This window comes from Panthera leo, chromosome A2 (genome assembly GCF_018350215.1).
Source record: "Panthera leo isolate Ple1 chromosome A2, P.leo_Ple1_pat1.1, whole genome shotgun sequence".
Lineage (NCBI taxonomy): Eukaryota > Metazoa > Chordata > Mammalia > Carnivora > Felidae > Panthera > Panthera leo.
In genome coordinates, this window is record NC_056680.1 from 5,842,420 (window position 1) to 5,860,571 (window position 18,152).

Here is an 18,152-nt window from a genome sequence, read left to right on the forward strand (position 1 = left end):
GTTTTTTTTTAAGAAGTGGCAAAACTGGGTTAGGCTCTCTGCTGGGTGCCACATCTCATTATCCACCTGAGGGTCTGGGTTCAGCCGGCACCCAGAGACCCCCGCCTCATGCGGCTCAAGGCCTGGCATGTTTTCTACCTGCTTGTTATCGCCCTCCACCAACCAGAGGAATGGAGCGAAGCTCACCACTCTATCTCTGTGCCCAGAGCCATGCCTAGCATTCGGTGGCTGCCCGCCAGCACGGCGTGTGGGTGGGTAAGCAGTGGGCATGTCGGTTCTCCTCTCTGGGCCGCCTCCTGCCTGTCCTCTGTAGCGAAAGGACAGGCCTCCTTCCACTGGGCCCCTCGGCCTTGGCTGCTCTCTGGGCTCCTGGGAACCCACAGCCCCTCCCCTGCTGGGCTGCATCCCTCCCGTAGCATGCCGTTGGCGGTCACTCCTGCCACTTCAGTGTTTCCCAAAGAAGAGGTGGGGACACCCACGCGTAACCTTGGCTTCCTTTGGGAAGAGCTCAGGTGTTGTTATCCCTTGGACTTGGGCTGATGGTGCTGTCACATGACAGCCGCTGCCAGGGGAAGCCTGGAGGCCTGGCTGGGGTCATGAAGGCAGGTGCACGGCCGGCCGGGGACTTCCCTCAGCTCCAGCTTCCCTTTGTGCTCCACGTCATCTGCTTCTTAGCTGGGTTGTAGGTGTTCGGGCAAGTGAGGGAACCAGCACTGGGTGGCACTAGAGCCTAGCAAGCCTTCCCGCTGTTGGGGTGCAAGCAGGGGAGAAACCCCTGGACGCAGACGGGTGGCCATCATGCAGCTCTCCCCACCTGCCCATCTCGCCCACTCGTGACCGTCCTCTCTCCTCACCCTTGGAGTCCCCACGTCTCAGCCGGGACTGGGGGCACCGATCATCATCATTGCTTTTGTGGTGGGTTCCACGGGATGCCGTTAGTAGCACAGTGTTTCTTTTCAAATGGCCCTTTTAGAGAAAAAAAACATTAACAAAAGCAACACTTGTCCGTTGTAGAAAATTTACATGTCGGCCAAAGAAGCGTAACAAAAAAACGGTATAGATGGTGACCGTGGGTCTTCTAACCCCACTTCCAGGAGGCCATGGCTTTTAACGACCTTGTCCTTTGGAGCCCAGTCGCACATGGTCCTGTTCACCCTCCCTGGCTGTCGGCCGGTTTACCAGTGTGCACGTGTTCTCCCACACAGGGCACAGCTTGGGCTATGGCTTTGTGAACTACGTGACTGCCAAGGACGCGGAGAGAGCGATCAACACGCTGAATGGCCTGCGGCTCCAGTCAAAAACCATTAAGGTAAAGAGCTGCCATCGCCACCTCGTTCCTGGCCTCCAGGGGTCTGTGCTGGGCCCCCCCCGGCCTGGGGGAGCGACCTCCCTGACCTCACCTGGGCGAGGGATCTTCCCCTTACTTGACCATCACTATCAAAGGGACCATTGGCTTGGCCATTTCTCGGAGCCCTGGTGCATTTGGGGCATCTGGGGTGCCTCCTGTCTGCTTAGAGTTGAAGCATTGCATGTCAGACCACCCCAGGCCATGCTGGTGCCTCTCAGCCTCCTCAGCCCCGTGAGCAAAGGGAGAGTCACCGTGAAGGGCACTTAATCGAGGGCAGTCCTCTCCCCGGCCCAGGGTGTGCTGTCCTTGTGCCGAGCGAGCATGTGTCTGGCCTTGCCCTCCTGTTCCCTCCTGGTTTGTTGCCGCAGCGACAGCAGCAGCATTGTCCCTCACGCCCTCCCTGCCAAGGTCTCTCCCTTCCTCCCCAGTCACAGCCAGGTCATCGAACATGCATTTGCTAATGTTTCTTGAGTACCTGCTATGTGTCAGACAGTGAACAGATGAATTCCTGCTCTCGTGGAGGGGCGTGTGTGTGTGTACGCGCATGTGTGTGAGCACGCTCCAATAATAAACCGAAAGTCCCGTGTGGCAGAGGTAAGTGTTGCGGAGGTACATGGCGGGGGATGTTCTGGGGGGTGGCTTCGTGTTGACCGGTGACTTGAGGGATGCAAGGGAGCCACCGGAGTCACTCCCAGTTGAAGGGCTGTGGTGGCTTCCTGGGACGAGCGGGCAGGTCCCCCCGCCCTCATGTTCTCAGCTGCGGCCACTTACCCCCCAACCCTGCTCTTGGTCCAGAGCCCCGTCTCCTCCCCATCCCCATGTGTCTGTCCTCTGGCTCATGTGATCTTGTGCAGCTCCAGACCCAACCTGGACGACTTTGGTGTTTTCCCGACCTTTACTCCCTGCTGCACCCTCCTCGAATAGGCCTCCTCCCACTGCCCCAGGCTGGTGCCCTGACCTTGCTTCTTGCAGCAGCCTGGGGTACCATGCCCACCCACTCCACCTGTAGATGTGGCAGGTCAGCCGTTGTTCCCGAGACGCGTGCCTGCCGGCGTCCTCTCCCTCGACAGGAAGCCACATGGAGTGAGATTGCCCTCTGAGCCTTTGGACCTGCCGGGTCCTCCCACCCCATCTCCCATCCCTCCGCTTCATGTGGGTGTCCAGAAAGGTCCCTCTTGGGCCTTGTATCGGGGCTGGGCTTCCTAAGCTTCCCTGGACATCAGAGCCGCCTGGGGTGCTTTTGCCATAAAGGTTCCCAGGGTTGCGGCTTGGGCCTCCCCAGTCACACTGTGGGGTGGCCCTGGGAACCCGGATTTCTTCCCGCCTGCCAGGGAAGTCTTGCAGTCTGGCTGTTGGCAGCACCTGTTCATTTGGAGGGCGGTGTTCCATTTCTGCTGTTGAAGTGTTTGTGATATGGATTGCTCAGTGGTTTAATCGTCCCTGAACCCCCCTGTGGACTAGACCTGCGTGTCGCGTGGTGCCCGAGGGCAGGAGCGCTGCCCACACATCTCTGTGGCCAGCACGGGCTCCCAGAGGCTCCTTCCACTGTGGAGCCTGGTGAAGGAAGCCACATGTCACAGCCTTTCCACGTGTCTAGTGACTTTTGTTCCCCTCCACCAGCTCCGCGTTGTTTATTCTCAGCCCAAAGCTCCCAGTCTGTTAGGAAAGATCTGTTGTATTTAGAAAATGTTTGCTAATGCCAGGAGGGCAGACAGTTACTCTTATTCAAATGCTGAAAACTCTTCATTACACAAGCGTGTTCTGGGGGCCAAGCCCTCTGCCTGGCGCTGGGTTCCATGGCCGATGGGTGCCCTCAGCTACCCCACGTGTTAACACAGATGTTAATTCCCAGACCACCATCTGACTGGACCTCACGTGGGCTCCACCCGACTCGTAAGGCACTGAGAGTTTCCCTCAAAGTCAGAGTTGAGACATAGGAGAGCAGGAGGAGGTAGGGGTAAGGAGGGCCGGGGTGGGGACACGAGGGTGTTCTGGGCAGAGGTGTCTACAGGGCTCAACGTGTGCCTCTTATGGACACAGGTGTGCTGCAGGAGACATACTGGCTGGCACGTTACGGGAACTGCAGGCTACCCCCAAGGTTGATGCCCCACTTCTCACCCACAAAGGCAGGACCTTTCCAAAGGCTTGCCTGCCCCCCAGGCTCTGCGATCATGGCACCCCGCGGCCTGCCTGGATGTGCCCTTGACCTCACTGGCATTCACTCTGTCCTCTGCGGTTGTAACGTCATTCCTTGATCTGAGTAGGGTGTAAGGAGTTTCCCGATCCCTGTGCCCTGTGACGGCAGTCCAGACAACCCCACTGGGTGTGTGTGTGGAGGTGACAGGCTGAGTGTGGCACAGCACTGATCTTGTGTGATTCACATGACCGGTACCTGTCAAGGGCCTGTAATGGGCCAGGTCCTTCCATGCCTTGTCTCTGTTTTCCTCACCCCAGCCTGGGAGAGATGATCCCCAATTTAGGGTTGAAGAAGCTGATGTGTAGACTTGTGACAGGTCTCCCGAGGTCACACAGGTAGAGCGGGGCAAAGTCAGGGTTTGAAACGAGTGCTGCGGCTCTGGGCACTCACCACCCCTGCCTGGCAGCTTCCCCAGCCCAACGTGGGAGGTGAACACCAGGAACCAGAACAGTGTAGCTTGGATGAGCCGCAAACAGAGCCCAGGAGCCTGCGGTGCAGTTAGGCGGGCGTTATTAATAATAACAGCAGTTGCTTTTATTCCCTCGTTCGGCATTTAGTCGCTGAATGCCTGCTGTCCACCTGCATCTGTTCTAGGTGCTGGTGATACAGCAGCAAAGACAAAAGTTGTGCCCTCATCCAGTGTTCTACACAGCTAAATAAGTGAAACATATAGGATGTCAGACCAACATAAATGTCATGGGGAACATTTACATGGAGGCCGCGGTGGTGGAGGGGGCTGGGCACTGCTTGTGGGTGGGGGGCTCCGGGGCGAATCAGGTGGTCAGGCAAGTGGGTTTGTTTCTTAGGACCGCCATAACAAAGCACCACAAATGGTCTTGGGGGGTGGGGGTGTTAACAGGGATTTGTCCTCACAGCTCTGGAGGCCATACGTCCGAGACCAAGGTGTGTGGCCAGGTTAGTTCCTTCTGCGGCCATGAGGGAGAGTCTGTCCCGGGCTCTCCCCTGGCCTAGGGGTCGCTGGCCACTCTGGCGGTCCTAGGCTCATGGAAGCATCACCTGGGCCGCTGCCTGCGTCTTCACTTGGCGTTCTCCCTGTGCGCACCTTTGTCCAAATTCCCCCTTTTTCTGAGGGCACAGTTACTGGATTCGAGGCCCATCCTGCTCCGGTGTGACCTCATGTTCATGAGTTACATCTGTGACAACTCTTTCCCAATAGGGCCTCGTTCTGCTGTGTGGGGTGGGATTAGGACTGCGACATATGAATTTGTTGGGGGACAGCCCTTTATAGGAAGGTTTCGTGAGCACGTGCCAGGAAAAGACCTGCCTGGGGCAGAGGAGCAGGTGATGCCGAGACCCCGTGTCATGGAGCCTCTGGGGCGCCAGGTGCTCCAGTGCAGTCTTCTTGGAGGCTGACCTGACTCTGAACTTGATAGTGGCCGGAGAGGGAGGGAAAGCTGCGGTGGTGGTCGGGGGCCTCGAAGAACCTGTTGTCAGAAGCACATTCGGCTGTAGAAGGCGTTTTTCTCTCTGGGGCTTCATCGAGGGATGAGCATGGTCAGTACCAACCTCTGCACTGCTTCCCCGGTGCCAGGGTCTTGGTTTGAGGATGCTCTTTCCCACAGTGTCCTTCAGTAAAGGCCAAGGGCAGACCCCAGATGTAGCCCCATCCAGACAGATCTGCAGAGGGCCAGACAGGATGGTCGTGGGAGGCCTGGCCTCCCGCTTTGGCCGCTGACTGGGGCCTTTGGTGAAATGGGACAGCCAAAAATTGCAGCCACGTCCTCTGGCAAGAGTTTGAATGGGGGTGTTCTGTGGGCTGGTGATGCAGACCTGGAGAGTTGAGGCCCAGATGTGAGAGTTGACACCCTTCTTTGGAAGTTGAGGAGCGTGACCAAGCCCCAACTGGACTGGTCAGCCACCTGCCGCTTTGGAGGGTGCTGGGGAGAGCCCGCAGGCCAAGGTGGCCTCTTTATCTCAGGGGACATAGCCATATCTGCCCCACTTGGTTGGAGGCCGCCTGCCCCCAACAGGACCTGGTGCTCTGGGGCATCTTCCCAATCAGATCAGGGCCACTTTTGTTCCACTCTCTGACGTTCAGTCTCCATGATCCTCGGCACCTCTCTGGGGGAAGCTGGGCTCTGACCACACCACATAATTTCTCATTCGTTCTCTGTCTCCTGCTGGACCACATTCTGCTCTGCCGGCAAAGGTTGTGTCTGTTGTCGCCTCTTAGGGAATGTCATAGATTTGGACTCAGCAAGCACGTGAATGCTGGGGCCGGGGTGGGGTGGGGGGCAGTGTGTTCCTGCCCACGTGTTTGGCACTGAGGGGCCACACTTCTGCCCCTTCTGGCAGGCCTGAGCGTTGCAGTGAGAACACACCTGTTGTCTGTGACCTTGTGCTGCCTGGTGACGCCTGAGAGGTCGTGTCAGTTCCTGGATTATGGTCTCAGGCTCTTGGTCTCCTGAGCTTGTGACTCTCAGAGAGAGCATTATTGTGCATAGGTTCCAGTCCCCGACCCTTCCAGAGCATGACTCCCTGCCTCCTCCCTTCTTATTTCCCAGCCTCCTGACTCAGATCTGACTCCATTGGGTGTCATTGAGCCCTGTCCCTTCAGGCCACACAGGGGCCTTGTCCCAGCTGCTCCTTCCCAGCAGGGGTGTGGCCTTTGTCCCATCCCTCCTTTTTTTTGTTGTTTTTTGAGACAGAGAGGGCCCAAGTGCCCCTGTGCGAGTGGGGGGAGGGGCAGAGGGAGGGAGAATCTTAAGCAGGCTCCAGGCCCAGCTCAGAGCCGAGAGAGCTCGATCTCATTCATGCCTGTGAGATCATGATCTGAGCTGCAATCAACTTAACCAACTGAGCCACCCAGGCGCCCCTCCCATCCCTGCTGGCCTGCACGGTCCATGGCCATCCACAGCCATCACGCTGACCTGGGAAAGCACCAAGGCCTATCTTGCCATCAGCCCCTGAAGCCTCCCGAGTCTATGCACACACCTACCGTCTTATCTGAGCGGCCGCAGAAGTTCCTTGCAGGGTTTACTCGGTTTTGCAGAACAAAACCCCAAAAAGTATGGAGTCATTTAACGTCAAACACTGAGTGTTAGACTGCGGGCTCCCCAGCACCCCAGGGTCCCCCGTGGGCTCCAGTGGTAGGTTTGCCTGTTGGCAGGTGGTGTTGCCGCGCCCCCCCCCCCCCCCAGCAGCACCCAGCTCCCTTGCCTGCTGCCCTTTGGGCTCTTCACTGTCCAGAGAAGGGAGAGGCCACGGTAGGAGAGACGGCCGTGGTTGAGTCCTGGCCCTGTCTGCAGCCACCCGTGGGCCCTCAGTCTCTCGGCTTTGAAACTAAGACTGTGTCTGCCTCATTGTGGGGCGTGAAGTCCAGGTGAGAAAATGCTACGGGGTGTCCATCTGGCTCGTGGCTTGGCCCGCGTGAGCTCTCACGCATGCTGCCGCAGATGGTGAGTGTTGGAATGATTTCTCACCAGAAGCGTGGCTTTTTCTCGCCCCCCAAATCTAACCCCGTCTCCCTCGATGCTTTGGCCACACACCTGCCCTAACCCCAGAAAGTGGTTTTGTTTTCAAGGTGTCGTATGCCCGCCCGAGCTCAGAGGTCATCAAAGACGCCAACCTGTACATCAGTGGCCTCCCAAGGACCATGACCCAAAAGGATGTGGAGGATATGTTCTCTCGGTTTGGGCGAATCATCAACTCCCGGGTCCTCGTGGATCAGACCACAGGTACGGTGGGTGGCCCAGATGTGGGTGAGGTTTTCCTCCAGACGGACTCCAGAGTTTCCAGGAAGACAAACCACTGCTTGATTTTCAGCGTCAGTAGTTCTTCCACCAGGGAGCACAGAATCAGAATGAGGAGACACTGGCTTTTGTTTTACGAGTCCGGGGACGGAGGATGCAGTTTGATGCATTTTATGGTGAAAACACCAAGAGATCCTGGCACCTTTCCTCAAGCACCCAGATGGCCCAGCCTGGCCTGTGAACGGGCGGAAAGGCCACCAGTCAGCCGTTCGCGACAGCTCTTATTTCAGGCACTCGGGGTGCAGTGTGGGACAGTCTTCGCTCATGACCCAGAGTCCCTACTTTTGACTGGCCCGAAGCCACAGGTAGCTGCTTCTGAGGAGCTGTTGTCGTCTCCATGATTTGGATGTCCCCCTCGGGTAGCACATCCAAAGCTCAGAGAGCTCAAGGCAGTAAATTCCCCTCACTGACCAGCCTGGCCACTTCGCCAGCCCCTGTCAGGTCACCTCAGCCCAGGACATTAGCAGCCTGGGCTCTGGACCTTGCACGAGGCCATCAGACACAGCCGAGCGGAGGCCCCTCACCTGCCCCCGGGAGAGCCCCGCGCAGGAGGCTGGTGCCAGTCCTGACCGTGCAGCCTGCCCACCCCACTGGCCTGGGCACTGGGGTCAGGACATCTGCTGTCAAGCCCCGTGCGTGGCTCTGTCTGGGGAGAGGTGAGCTTGGGCCACACCTGCTGTAGGACTCCTCTGTTCTGCCCCAACCAGGAGTGGGAATCTGTTGACAAACCGCTCACAGAGCTCAGAGAAGCCATTAGAATGATCTGCGTTTGATGTTCATGTTCTTCCATGTCCCCGCCCCCCTTGGCTGTGATGTGAAAACAAACACTGGGTAGTTTGGTCCCAGGGAGTCATAACTGTGAGGTGACTCCCTTCCGAGAGGCCAGCGGCGCCCCTAGGAGGCTGCAAAGCAGATCCCAGAGAGCAGGTGGGCTGGGCCCTCCTGGCCTGTGACAGATGGGGTTAGAGACGCACACACATCGTCCTTGTCCCTCCGAGCTGTGTGCTTTGGGGTGGGCAGCCTCACTACTCGCCCTCCCTTCTCCACCCCTCCTCTGGAAGCTCAGCTCCGCATCTGCTGGCCCTGCTGCCCAGGCTGCAGTCCTGAGGCATAAGCAGCTCGAGTCCCCGGAGGCCTGAGTGGAAGGGGAGCCTTCTGGAGTGTGGTCCACAGGTGCAGCTCGCCGGGTAGCCCTGTGCCTAGTGCAGATGCCCACTCTGACACCAGGCTCTGCCGGAGGGACAAGGACCACACCACGGCCTCTGTTCTGCAGCTGTGCTCTGGGGCGGGGAGAGGGGTGAGGGCGAGGATCCTGTTTACTTGGTGTCAACCCCTTTGGTCCACACCAGGACAGTTTCCTGGGGTCCTTGAAGCCCCCCGTACTCACCTTCAAGTGCCAGTTGAGAAGGAACAATGCAGTGGGCTGGTCAGTGTATGTGTTTGTCCTCAGCCCCATCTGCATAGGAGCACCTGTGTGGGCTGCCTGGGGACCCGGATGGTATGACCACGCTGGGCCACATTCTGTTTCCATCGCCCTCCTTTTCTACGTGTCATACATACCGCTTTGCCTCTACTTGTGTCTGTCCAGCCCAGCATGACTGAGTGGAGCTGGCTGTCTCCAGGAACACCCCCACCCCGGACATCTAGCTTTCCCCAGTGGCTCTCACCACCTGAGGGAGGTCACTTATACAGACAGTTCCCCTCAGCCATTTGTGGGGCATTTGGTCTCCTTTCCCTCTGTAGGGCTGGTGTCTCTTAGACATCAGGATTGCCCCCCGGGCTCAGCCATGAACTCAGAGTGGCGTCCATGGGCACTTCATGCTCTCTCAGGCATCCCACCAGCCTCTGCTGAACAGCAGAGGGACTGTCTTCAGAATCTTTGTGAGGCCCAGAAGGAGGGGAGATGTGAGGGAGTCCCTGGGGCTCCCTGTCCAGGCCTGGGGTGTTGAATTGGGGAGTTAGAACGGTGGACCCCCAGGACTGTGGACTTCCATTCTATCCTCTGCTCCAGAGGGGGCCACCAGCGGGACTTCTCTGCTGGGACCCAAGGAGTCCCAGGGGACGAGGGCAGAGACTAGCAATGCTGGCGGGTTTGTGGGTCCAGTTTGCTTCCATATGATGTGCCTTGTAGCATTAAAGGGATGGGGCATCGCTCTTGGAAAAACTTAACAGCTGACAGAACTTAATTTTTAAATTTTGTTTTCTTACCTGTTTTAATTGTGAGCCTTACAGGTTACTCATATGGAGATCATGCCATTGATTGACCTCTGCTCTTGATTCTAAAAACAGTAGAGGGGAAAAAAACACCACCACGGGCCCCCTTCAAAGGGTGTCTACTCATCAGATCATTTAGTGAACATGTTCTCCCTCACACTGACATTTTCTCTCTTGGGTTGTCTTCGTTTCACTTGGGCGGTTTCCATTTGAAAGTCATTTTACAAAACCAAACAGGGAAACCACACCGCACACACACTTTTCCTCTATTCCATCTCAAGGTCCTTATCACTAGGATGGAACCTTCTCCCCGAGGGCAGCTTCCTGCCAGAGCCAGCCAGCGACAGCTGTCAGTGTTTTGCCTGAAGTTAAATACCCATTCAGGCGTCTGTCTGTCAAAGGTGCCATTCATGCTGTTCAAGAGTAAATAAAAACAGTGTGTGTTGAGTGTGTGTTTTTAGGTGTTCCTTCTGAACTGAAATTGAAAATGAGTTGAGGCTCTAGAATTTTCTTGGCACACGTGAATTGTCAGGTTGGATCTCATGAATTCAATGAGTGTCTTCGGTGAATTTTAAATTTATATATATTTCAACGATCGTGGAGCCCAGATGGAGGCAGCCTTGAAGCCACTGGGGGCAGCTGTGTGCCCTCCCAGGGCACTGTACTGGGGGGAGACCAGGAGGGGCAGGTTCCCAGTTGGGTGAGCTGGGATACGTGCTTTTGGACTCACCATGGAGTGTCCACTGTGCATTACAGTTGTAGACCGAGATTCCTTGGCCTGAGGCTCCCTGACTGCTGCCTACTTGCTTGAATGGGGCCCAGGCCCAGGCATGGGATTCTAGGTGCACAGTGGGCGGCCATGCCTCTCACCGTGACACTGGTCACTTCAGCATCCCACCTGGCATGCCTGAGCCTCTCTGTGCCCCTCTGCGGCCCTTGGGCCAGCTGGGGAGACCCACATCCTGTGCCCATCGTGGGGCACTTGGTGGGACTCTGGGAAGGGGTAAAGAAAGGTGTGGGAGATGAAGCTGCTTGGGGGGGGCATCTGGTGTGCTCACTTAGCTGGTGACCCCCCCCCAGATCCTGGGCTGTCCTGCTTTGGTAATTGTCATGCACTGGGAGCTGAAGGCCTTTGTCTAGAGACGGAAACGTGACCCCAGGCAGGCTATAACTGGCAGTCCGGATGAGAATGTGCAGGATAGGGCTGTCTGCTACAGTCCCCCAACCAGGGCACATCCAGGACTCGCCCTTGGCTGTCACCTCTCCACTGCATTTTGATCTTCCCACCTGACCCCTGTTCTCCCCAGGAGAAGGAGCCAGGCCTCTTCCCCAGCCCCACCCTGTTCATCTAGTTCTGCGGGGGACAGTTGTCATCGTTCCTCCCAGGCCTAGAACATGGATGGATTGGGGTGGAGGATGGCCAAACCCCTCTTCTGCCCGGTTTGTGCGGGTCTCGAACCTGTGCTGGGCTGGCCAGACCTTCAGCAGGGCCTTGGATCTCAGGCAGCCTGGTCCCGGTCCACATTCTTGCTCTGTCGAGGGATTGGGTTACAGCAGGGACCCAGGGCTTGACTGCAGGTGGCTCAGTCTATGTGGCGAGAGATGGTGCCTTCCTGAGGCAGCTGGACACCATGGCGGGGGGCCCCGGCCCTTCCCACTCGGGAACAAGGACAGGTTTGGTGTGGGCCCCAGGCAGGGAGTCTTAACCTGCGGGGAGTCTCGGGCAGGTGGCAGCACCACTGTGTGCACCTGAGCAGTTTTCTGGGGGAGAGCGAGGGGCTTCACTCGATTCTAGGCAGTCCTAGGACATTAACAATGGAACATCCCAAAGGTGAGTGAGGTGAGGGCAGGAGGAGGAGAGGGCTGTGGGCCGAGGCTTGTTCACTGGACTCTGTCCCCTCTGGGGATGGTAAAGGCTGAGTGAGCAGGGACTCTGTCAGGCCGGCCGGGGCGGGGACAGCCTACAAAGGCCTGGCTGGGCTACACGAGCCACCGTCACTCCTTGTTCACAGGGCAGGCCGCGGGGCCCCGGAGCACAGGGAGAACCCTGCAGGCCCTACCTGGTGGGCGCTGAGAGCGATGGAGGGTGTCCTCTCCTCCAGCATGTTTTTTTTTTTGTAAGAAAGAGGCTGGGGTGTCTGTCTGGGACATCTGTCACCAGAATGTCTGTTGGCACTGAGGCTGTGTAGTTGCTGCTTCAACTCAGAAGGACGTCTGAAAGCTTAATCTTGTTGGTCATTGTTTTTTTTTTTTAAGTTCATTCGTTCATTTCCATGTTTAGGCTTCATTTTTGTTTGCCTCGTTACCTGATTTGAAACCACAGCTGACTGACTTCGCTTTTGCTTTTCAGTTTTAAAACTCCTTGTATTTTCTCCCCTAACTCCATTTTTGTTGGTTTGTTAAAAAGGTTTGTCCAGAGGGGTTGCGTTTATCCGGTTTGACAAACGTTCGGAAGCAGAAGAGGCAATTACCAGTTTCAATGGTCATAAACCCCCAGGTTCCTCCGAGCCCATTACAGTGAAGTTTGCAGCCAACCCCAACCAGAACAAAAACATGGCGCTGCTCTCCCAGCTCTACCACTCGCCGGCCAGACGGTTCGGAGGCCCCGTTCACCACCAGGCGCAGAGATTCAGGTGGGTCGGGAGGCGGCGCTCTCATCAACCCAGCTCTTCCCACCGCGGGCCGGCCGGGTCCACCTGGCTGGTCAGAAAGCCGCGCTCAGAATCACTGTGTCTTCACGCCCCTGCCCCCATGGGAAGGTGTCTGTGTGAAAGGCGTTTGTGTCCATCCGAGTATTGCCTGAAGTGGAATCCAAAAGGTGGTCGCGTCTCCAGCCAGCCCCCCGCCCCCGGGGGCAGAGCACGTAGCGCCCCAGGGCCCGGTGTTCAGTGGCCGGAGCTCGGGGCCATGAGTGTAGCAGCCAGAAGATGCAGCCTCAGGTGTGCGTAGGGGAGAGCTGCTCTCCTCCTCGGCGTGCAGTCCCTGCTCCCAGCCCTCAGGTAGCCCTCTCACTCACCTACCTGGGCGCTCACCTGCATCTCTAAATATCACACGGCTTCTGTTTTAAAAGCCCTGCCCTGGAGGCAAAAGGTTTTCTGACATTCCCTCGTCTTTCCAGACTGAAAATGACTCCAGTTGCCAGGCTCTAGGAGAACAGAGACGATGAGGGTCAGGAACTTGGGCTCCAAAATCGGGCGTGTTCTGCCTCACAAGCAGTGGCAGTCCCGATTTCCAGGCCACTTGGTTTTTGTTTTTGTCAAAACCTCCATCAGTGGCGTGAGGCATGTTAGGGATCTTTATCTCTGCGACTTTGCAGGTTTCCCATCTCTGTCTTGGAGACATTGGGCAAAACCCTGCACAGAGGCCCCCTGGGGAGGCACTGTCTTCAGCGTCTAGTAACGCAGAGTTCTCAACTCGGCTCAGGTTCCAAAGCTAGCCTTCCCTCATTGGCTTTTCTAGTTTAAAGACAAAGGCCGAGGAAGCGTCTTGGGATGGAAGTGAGGTAAATCCACGTTTGAAGGCCAGCTGACATAGTCTGTGTCACTGCTGGTCAGGTGGGACGTGTGGATGGCAGTGTCCAGCAGGTTCCCAGTAACCAGACTGGACGAGCAGGGAAGAGGGTACGGGAGGAGGCGGGGACTTTGGTCACAGGAAGGAGGAACAGAAAAGAAAGGGGACCAGAGCAGCCAACACTGCTGGCCAGGCAGGAAAGGGGTCTTGACAATTAGAGGCTCACAGCGAGGAGAGACAGAGGGAAGCAAGGATGGCAGGAAAGGTGTGAGGAAAGACTGGCCACTGGAAGGCGGACTAAGATGAGAGCAAGAGGGAGAGAGGCCCAGCCGAGGGGAGAGTGCAGTCTGCATCTCACAGCAGGAAAGACCTCCCCCCCCCCCGCCCCCCCGCAAATACTGAAGAAGGGCTCAGGTCTCCTTTGTACATCAGAGAAAAGAATGGGAGGTAGGTTTCGCTGCAGCCAGGATGAAAGAAATCAGCTCCAGTTAGCAGGGGAGAAACCAACTAACAATAATTAATAGGAATGAGAATCACGTCAATAGAAAATAGTAAGGTAAGACTTCAGGTTATTTTCAGTATAACAGGTACATGACGATTCGGGTTAGCTAGTTTAACTCGGACCCACATTTGGTTTCCCACAAAACTGGAGGCGGGGGACAAGTCCATTAAAGTCAGAACGTCTTTCCAGTTTTTATTGAAAACCAGCTTGGCTTAATGTCACACAGATACAAGGGTGCCTTTACCCACCCCCTTCAGTGCCACTGTGGTCCCTGTTGAGTCGAGACCACTAACAAGCCACTGGAGTCATTGAACCAACTCCGACCTCCTGATGCAAGCTGTTTAAAATTCCTCCCGTACATTCAAAGCCATGGCCAGTGATGTGTCTTGATTCTTCCATACCTGCCTTGAAGAGATCCCCTGGATAAGTGGGCTGCACCTGGGGAGCTGGTCGGTCCGTCTTGTTGTTATGTCCGTCAAAAGAATGAATCTGTTGATGGCCCTTGAAAGCACCTGCTTACCCCTGGGTCAGCCCCACAGCGCGAAGCCTGGTTTTATTTTAGAGCAGGTCATGTTTCTTGTTTCTTGCACGGTGCGGCCCCCCAGACGCTCTGTCACACTTGGGTAGTCTTAAGCCGATCCTAAGGCCATTACTTTTTAATTTCCGAAGCCTTTCAGAGGGCTGTGTGGCTTCGGTAACGATTTTGTCTTCTCCCTTAGTCCTACTGCAGTGGCCACACATTTGTAGAAGGCTTATTTTTTATGCAGCTGGAAGCGTTGCTTTGGAAAGAGGCCCACACTTTTGGTACAGCTTGGCAGACCTGCAGGCCGCAGGCATTGCTTCTGGGATGCCATGAGCCAGCAGCGGAAGGTCGCCTGGAGCTGTGGGAAGGAATTCCCTGTGCCCTGCGGTGGCCCTTCAAGGGGTGTGCTCGCCTGGGACCCTCCAGGGGGCAGCCAAGATGAGGGCAAGATAGAAAATTTGGAGAAAGAAAAGGAAAAAAATCCTGCCCCCCACTCCCTGACGTACACACATACGGAGGCATAGAGTATGAGGATCGAGCTTCCTCCAGGGAGGTCCGAGGGTGGAACAATACCCGAGAGGACACGGAGAAGCTTCTGTCATTCAGCTAGGGGAAGCCTGGGACTCCCCCCACCCCCACCCCCAGTGATGGAAGGTACTGGAGGGAGCATGGCTCCCAGGGAAGCTGGTCGAGGCTCTGACCCTCTGAGCTGGTGGGCAACAAGTGTCTCTCCCCAGGGTCCACGGTCTGTAGTGCAGGGAGCCCCCTCCCCCCATGCTGAATTCCTGCCCGTGACGGATGGGGGCGCGCCGGCCTGCATGACCTTGACCTGCATGCTGTGCTCTCTGTTTGCTAGGTTCTCCCCTATGGGTGTAGATCACATGAGTGGGCTTTCTGGTGTCAATGTCCCGAGCAACGCGTCTTCGGGCTGGTGCATCTTCATCTACAACCTCGGGCAGGACGCCGATGAGGGGATCCTCTGGCAGATGTTTGGCCCCTTTGGGGCGGTCACCAATGTGAAAGTGATTCGCGACTTCAACACCAACAAGTGCAAAGGCTTTGGCTTTGTGACCATGACAAACTATGAAGAAGCCGCCATGGCCATAGCAAGTCTGAACGGCTACCGCCTGGGGGACAAAATCTTACAGGTTTCCTTCAAAACCAACAAGTCCCACAAATAACTCGCTCATGCTTTTTTTTTGTACGGAATAGATAATTAAGAGTGAAGAAGTTGAAACTTTTTTGTTAGTGTACAACTCATTTTGCGCCAATTTTCACAAGTGTTTGTCCTAGTCTAAATGAGAAGTGAAGAGGTTTTTATACTCGGGGATGCAACCGACATGTTCAAATGTTTGAAATCCCACAATGTTAGACCAATTTAAGTTTCTTAAGTTATTTCCTTTAAAATATATATTAAACAGAAATCTAAGTAGACTGCATTGACTCACCAGTCCCTCGGGACGGTGGTGAACCTGAAGCATGCTTTACCCTCTAAGACTGTCTAACACTCATTTCATTCGGTGTCTCCACAAACTGGATTTAAAAAAAAAAAAAAAAAAAAAAAAAAACAGAAAAAGGAAAAAAAAAAAACCAAAAAAAAAAAAGACCTGACCTTTTAGTTCTAGTTTCCAGACTAAAGATGTTAGACAGATGCTGAGTGTGTGCTTTCCTCAGCCGCTTCACCATTTTTAAGCGATTTCTGCTTTTGGTTGACGGGAAATTGCTTTCCCGAGCAGGTGCCATCGCCACCTCCTGCTCCCTCAGCCCCGGGCCCTGCAGGGGTGCCCGCCGGGGGGGTGGGGGGGCCGCCGCTGGGGAAGGGGGGCCGCACGTTGGGCCCTCCACGGAAGGACTCGAACAGGTCTCCTAAAGCCCAGGCGCCAGTGGGAACGGACCAAAGAGTTTCCGGGAAACTCCAGTATATTCCCCAGTCAGACCTAGCTCCCGGCACGCCCGAGGATGTGTTGCTACCCTGACATCCCGCATTTCTGTCCACACACGGCATGCACGGTGCCCCGCACATCGGACACCGGCGTTCCCCATCGTTTCGCCAGTCCCCCAGAGCATTTCACACGGCGCAGGTGCGGAAGACCGCTCCATATTTTACGACCCCAGAAACATTTGAGCATTGTATTTCTCGCATCCCTTCTCGTGAGCGCTAGACTTTGTTTTGTTTTGTTTTGTTTTCTATTTTAGTCGGATTTTGTTTTGAAACTTTGCTTTCGTATGAACACTCAGCAGAAAAGTACTTACTTCTTGCCAGTTATCTATTAACAACAACGAGAGAAATACCCCTTTGATTTGTAGTTTTAAAGATTAACCCTCCCAAGTTCTCTTCATAACTGCCTTGACATTTTGGGTTGTTCTGTTCTGTTAATTTTCTTTTGCTTTTTTGTGTTTTTTGTTTGTTTTTACTTTTGCATTTAAGACCATTAAATTTGATTTTGTTTTGCTCGAATTTTGTTTTGTTTTTTATTTTACCTTTTCTTTCTTTTTGGCTAGGTAAGGTACAGATGGCCAGCATTCAGGGAGGATTTTAAGTCCTTAAGAAACAAAAACTTGCCTGGAGACCAAGCATTTGCACATCTGTGACGCAGGAGTGCACAGTCGCAGATGGCACTTAGTTTTAAAACGGGGGAGCCGGTAGGGAGAGGCAGAGAGTGAGCCTGAGAAGGGGCAGGGCCAGATCTCCAGGCACCTCAGGAGTGTGAGCTGACTTTCATAACTATCTGGTGTTTAGAGAGGACCAGAAACAGGGGAACTCAGTAGCAGCAGTTTTTAGTCTCTACAAAAGACTAAAAACGGGTACCGGTGGGTAGTTTTCATTGATCGGCATCATGGAATTGCGGCATTATCTATCTATTTGTCTACCTGCCTACTACCTACCTACCTATTTATTTATTTATTTATGTATTTATGTATTTATTTATTTATTTATTAAGTGGAAAAAATTGGGCACAGCCTTCTCCAGAGCAGGTCAGTGTTCTGAGAAGCCCCCGGACAGTTTGAGGCTCCCCGTTTCCCTCAAACTCCGTTGAGGGCCTGCCGACCGCTTGCATCGTCCTCCCCAACTTGAGATGTTGCCGTGTTCTCTTCCCACAGAAGGGCCAAGTGCATACCTTGAGGCCTTCTCATGAGTTGGCCACGTGCCACGGAGGACCTCCCCCTGCCCCATCTCACCCCCAGCGGAAGTTTCCAGACCCTGAGTCAAAGCCAGCTTACGTGCCTCCTTCTGGAACCCAGAACCGAGGCCCGTTTCTCTGGATTTGACACAGAGTGGGTCCCCACTCTGTCCACCCCAGAGCGCCCTTCACCACAGACCGGGATGTTTTCCTGGAAGAATATGCCTTTCAGGTTGCGCTAGCCTTGGGCCAAGCATCTTCTCTGCGAAGGTGAGATTCCCGATTCCGAAAGTGACCCTTCGGTCTCTTCCTTGACACACATTCCTGCCTGCCCTCACTAGTGTTGGATTTCTTACTCAGATTCCCGTCGGAAGCGTAAACTGTGAAAGACAGTGGGCTCGAAGCCAACACTGGCATTTCCCTCCCCTCCCTGTTATCTGGACCATATCGATTATTCTGATGTTGGCACTGAGGAGGAGGAGGAGGAGGAGGAGGAGGAGGAGGAGGAGGAAATGAGCCTTTGAAAGCGGCCCAAGGGGTAAAATTGTCCTTTTACGTGGTCTCCACTCTTTAAACAGCCTTCTAGCTAAAACCCCAGTGCATTTCTTTGGGAGTGTTACTTTGCAAGTTGTGTGGAAGGATTTCACTTTTGACATGTGACTTAACCCTGAAAAGCAATTGTCACTCCCATCGAGGTACCAGATGTTGGCCCTGTGTCCGAAAAGTCCCATTATATCTTCCTCAGGCTTGTTTGCAAAAGGAAGATCCCATTTTTTTTAAAGTCAGGATCCAAAAGAAACTTTTTTAAAAAAATTTTTTACATAGATCTATCACATTTGTATTTCTCAAAATGAGCGCTCTCCTTTTATTTGGGAATTTTGATGAAAAAGAATAAAGAGTAGATGATGTTAATTTATCGAAAGTTTGGTTTGGTACACAAACACCAAAGAGGCTTTGATAGAA

The 18,152-nt window shown here is 54.8% G+C and overlaps 1 protein-coding gene across 1 annotated transcript in view; it reads left to right on the plus strand.

The window, feature by feature from the left end:
• ELAVL1 (ELAV like RNA binding protein 1) overlaps positions 1–16,358 on the plus strand; it is a 39,013-nt gene extending 22,655 nt beyond the window's left edge. Inside the window, exons 3-6 of the mRNA XM_042928232.1 lie at positions 1,206–1,309; positions 7,090–7,243; positions 11,940–12,165; positions 14,924–16,358. Of these exons, the coding sequence (XP_042784166.1) occupies positions 1,206–1,309; positions 7,090–7,243; positions 11,940–12,165; positions 14,924–15,248 (809 nt within the window). The 3' untranslated portion in view covers positions 15,249–16,358. The remainder of the gene's footprint in view (positions 1–1,205; positions 1,310–7,089; positions 7,244–11,939; positions 12,166–14,923) is intronic.
• Positions 16,359–18,152: the final 1,794 nt, after the last annotated feature.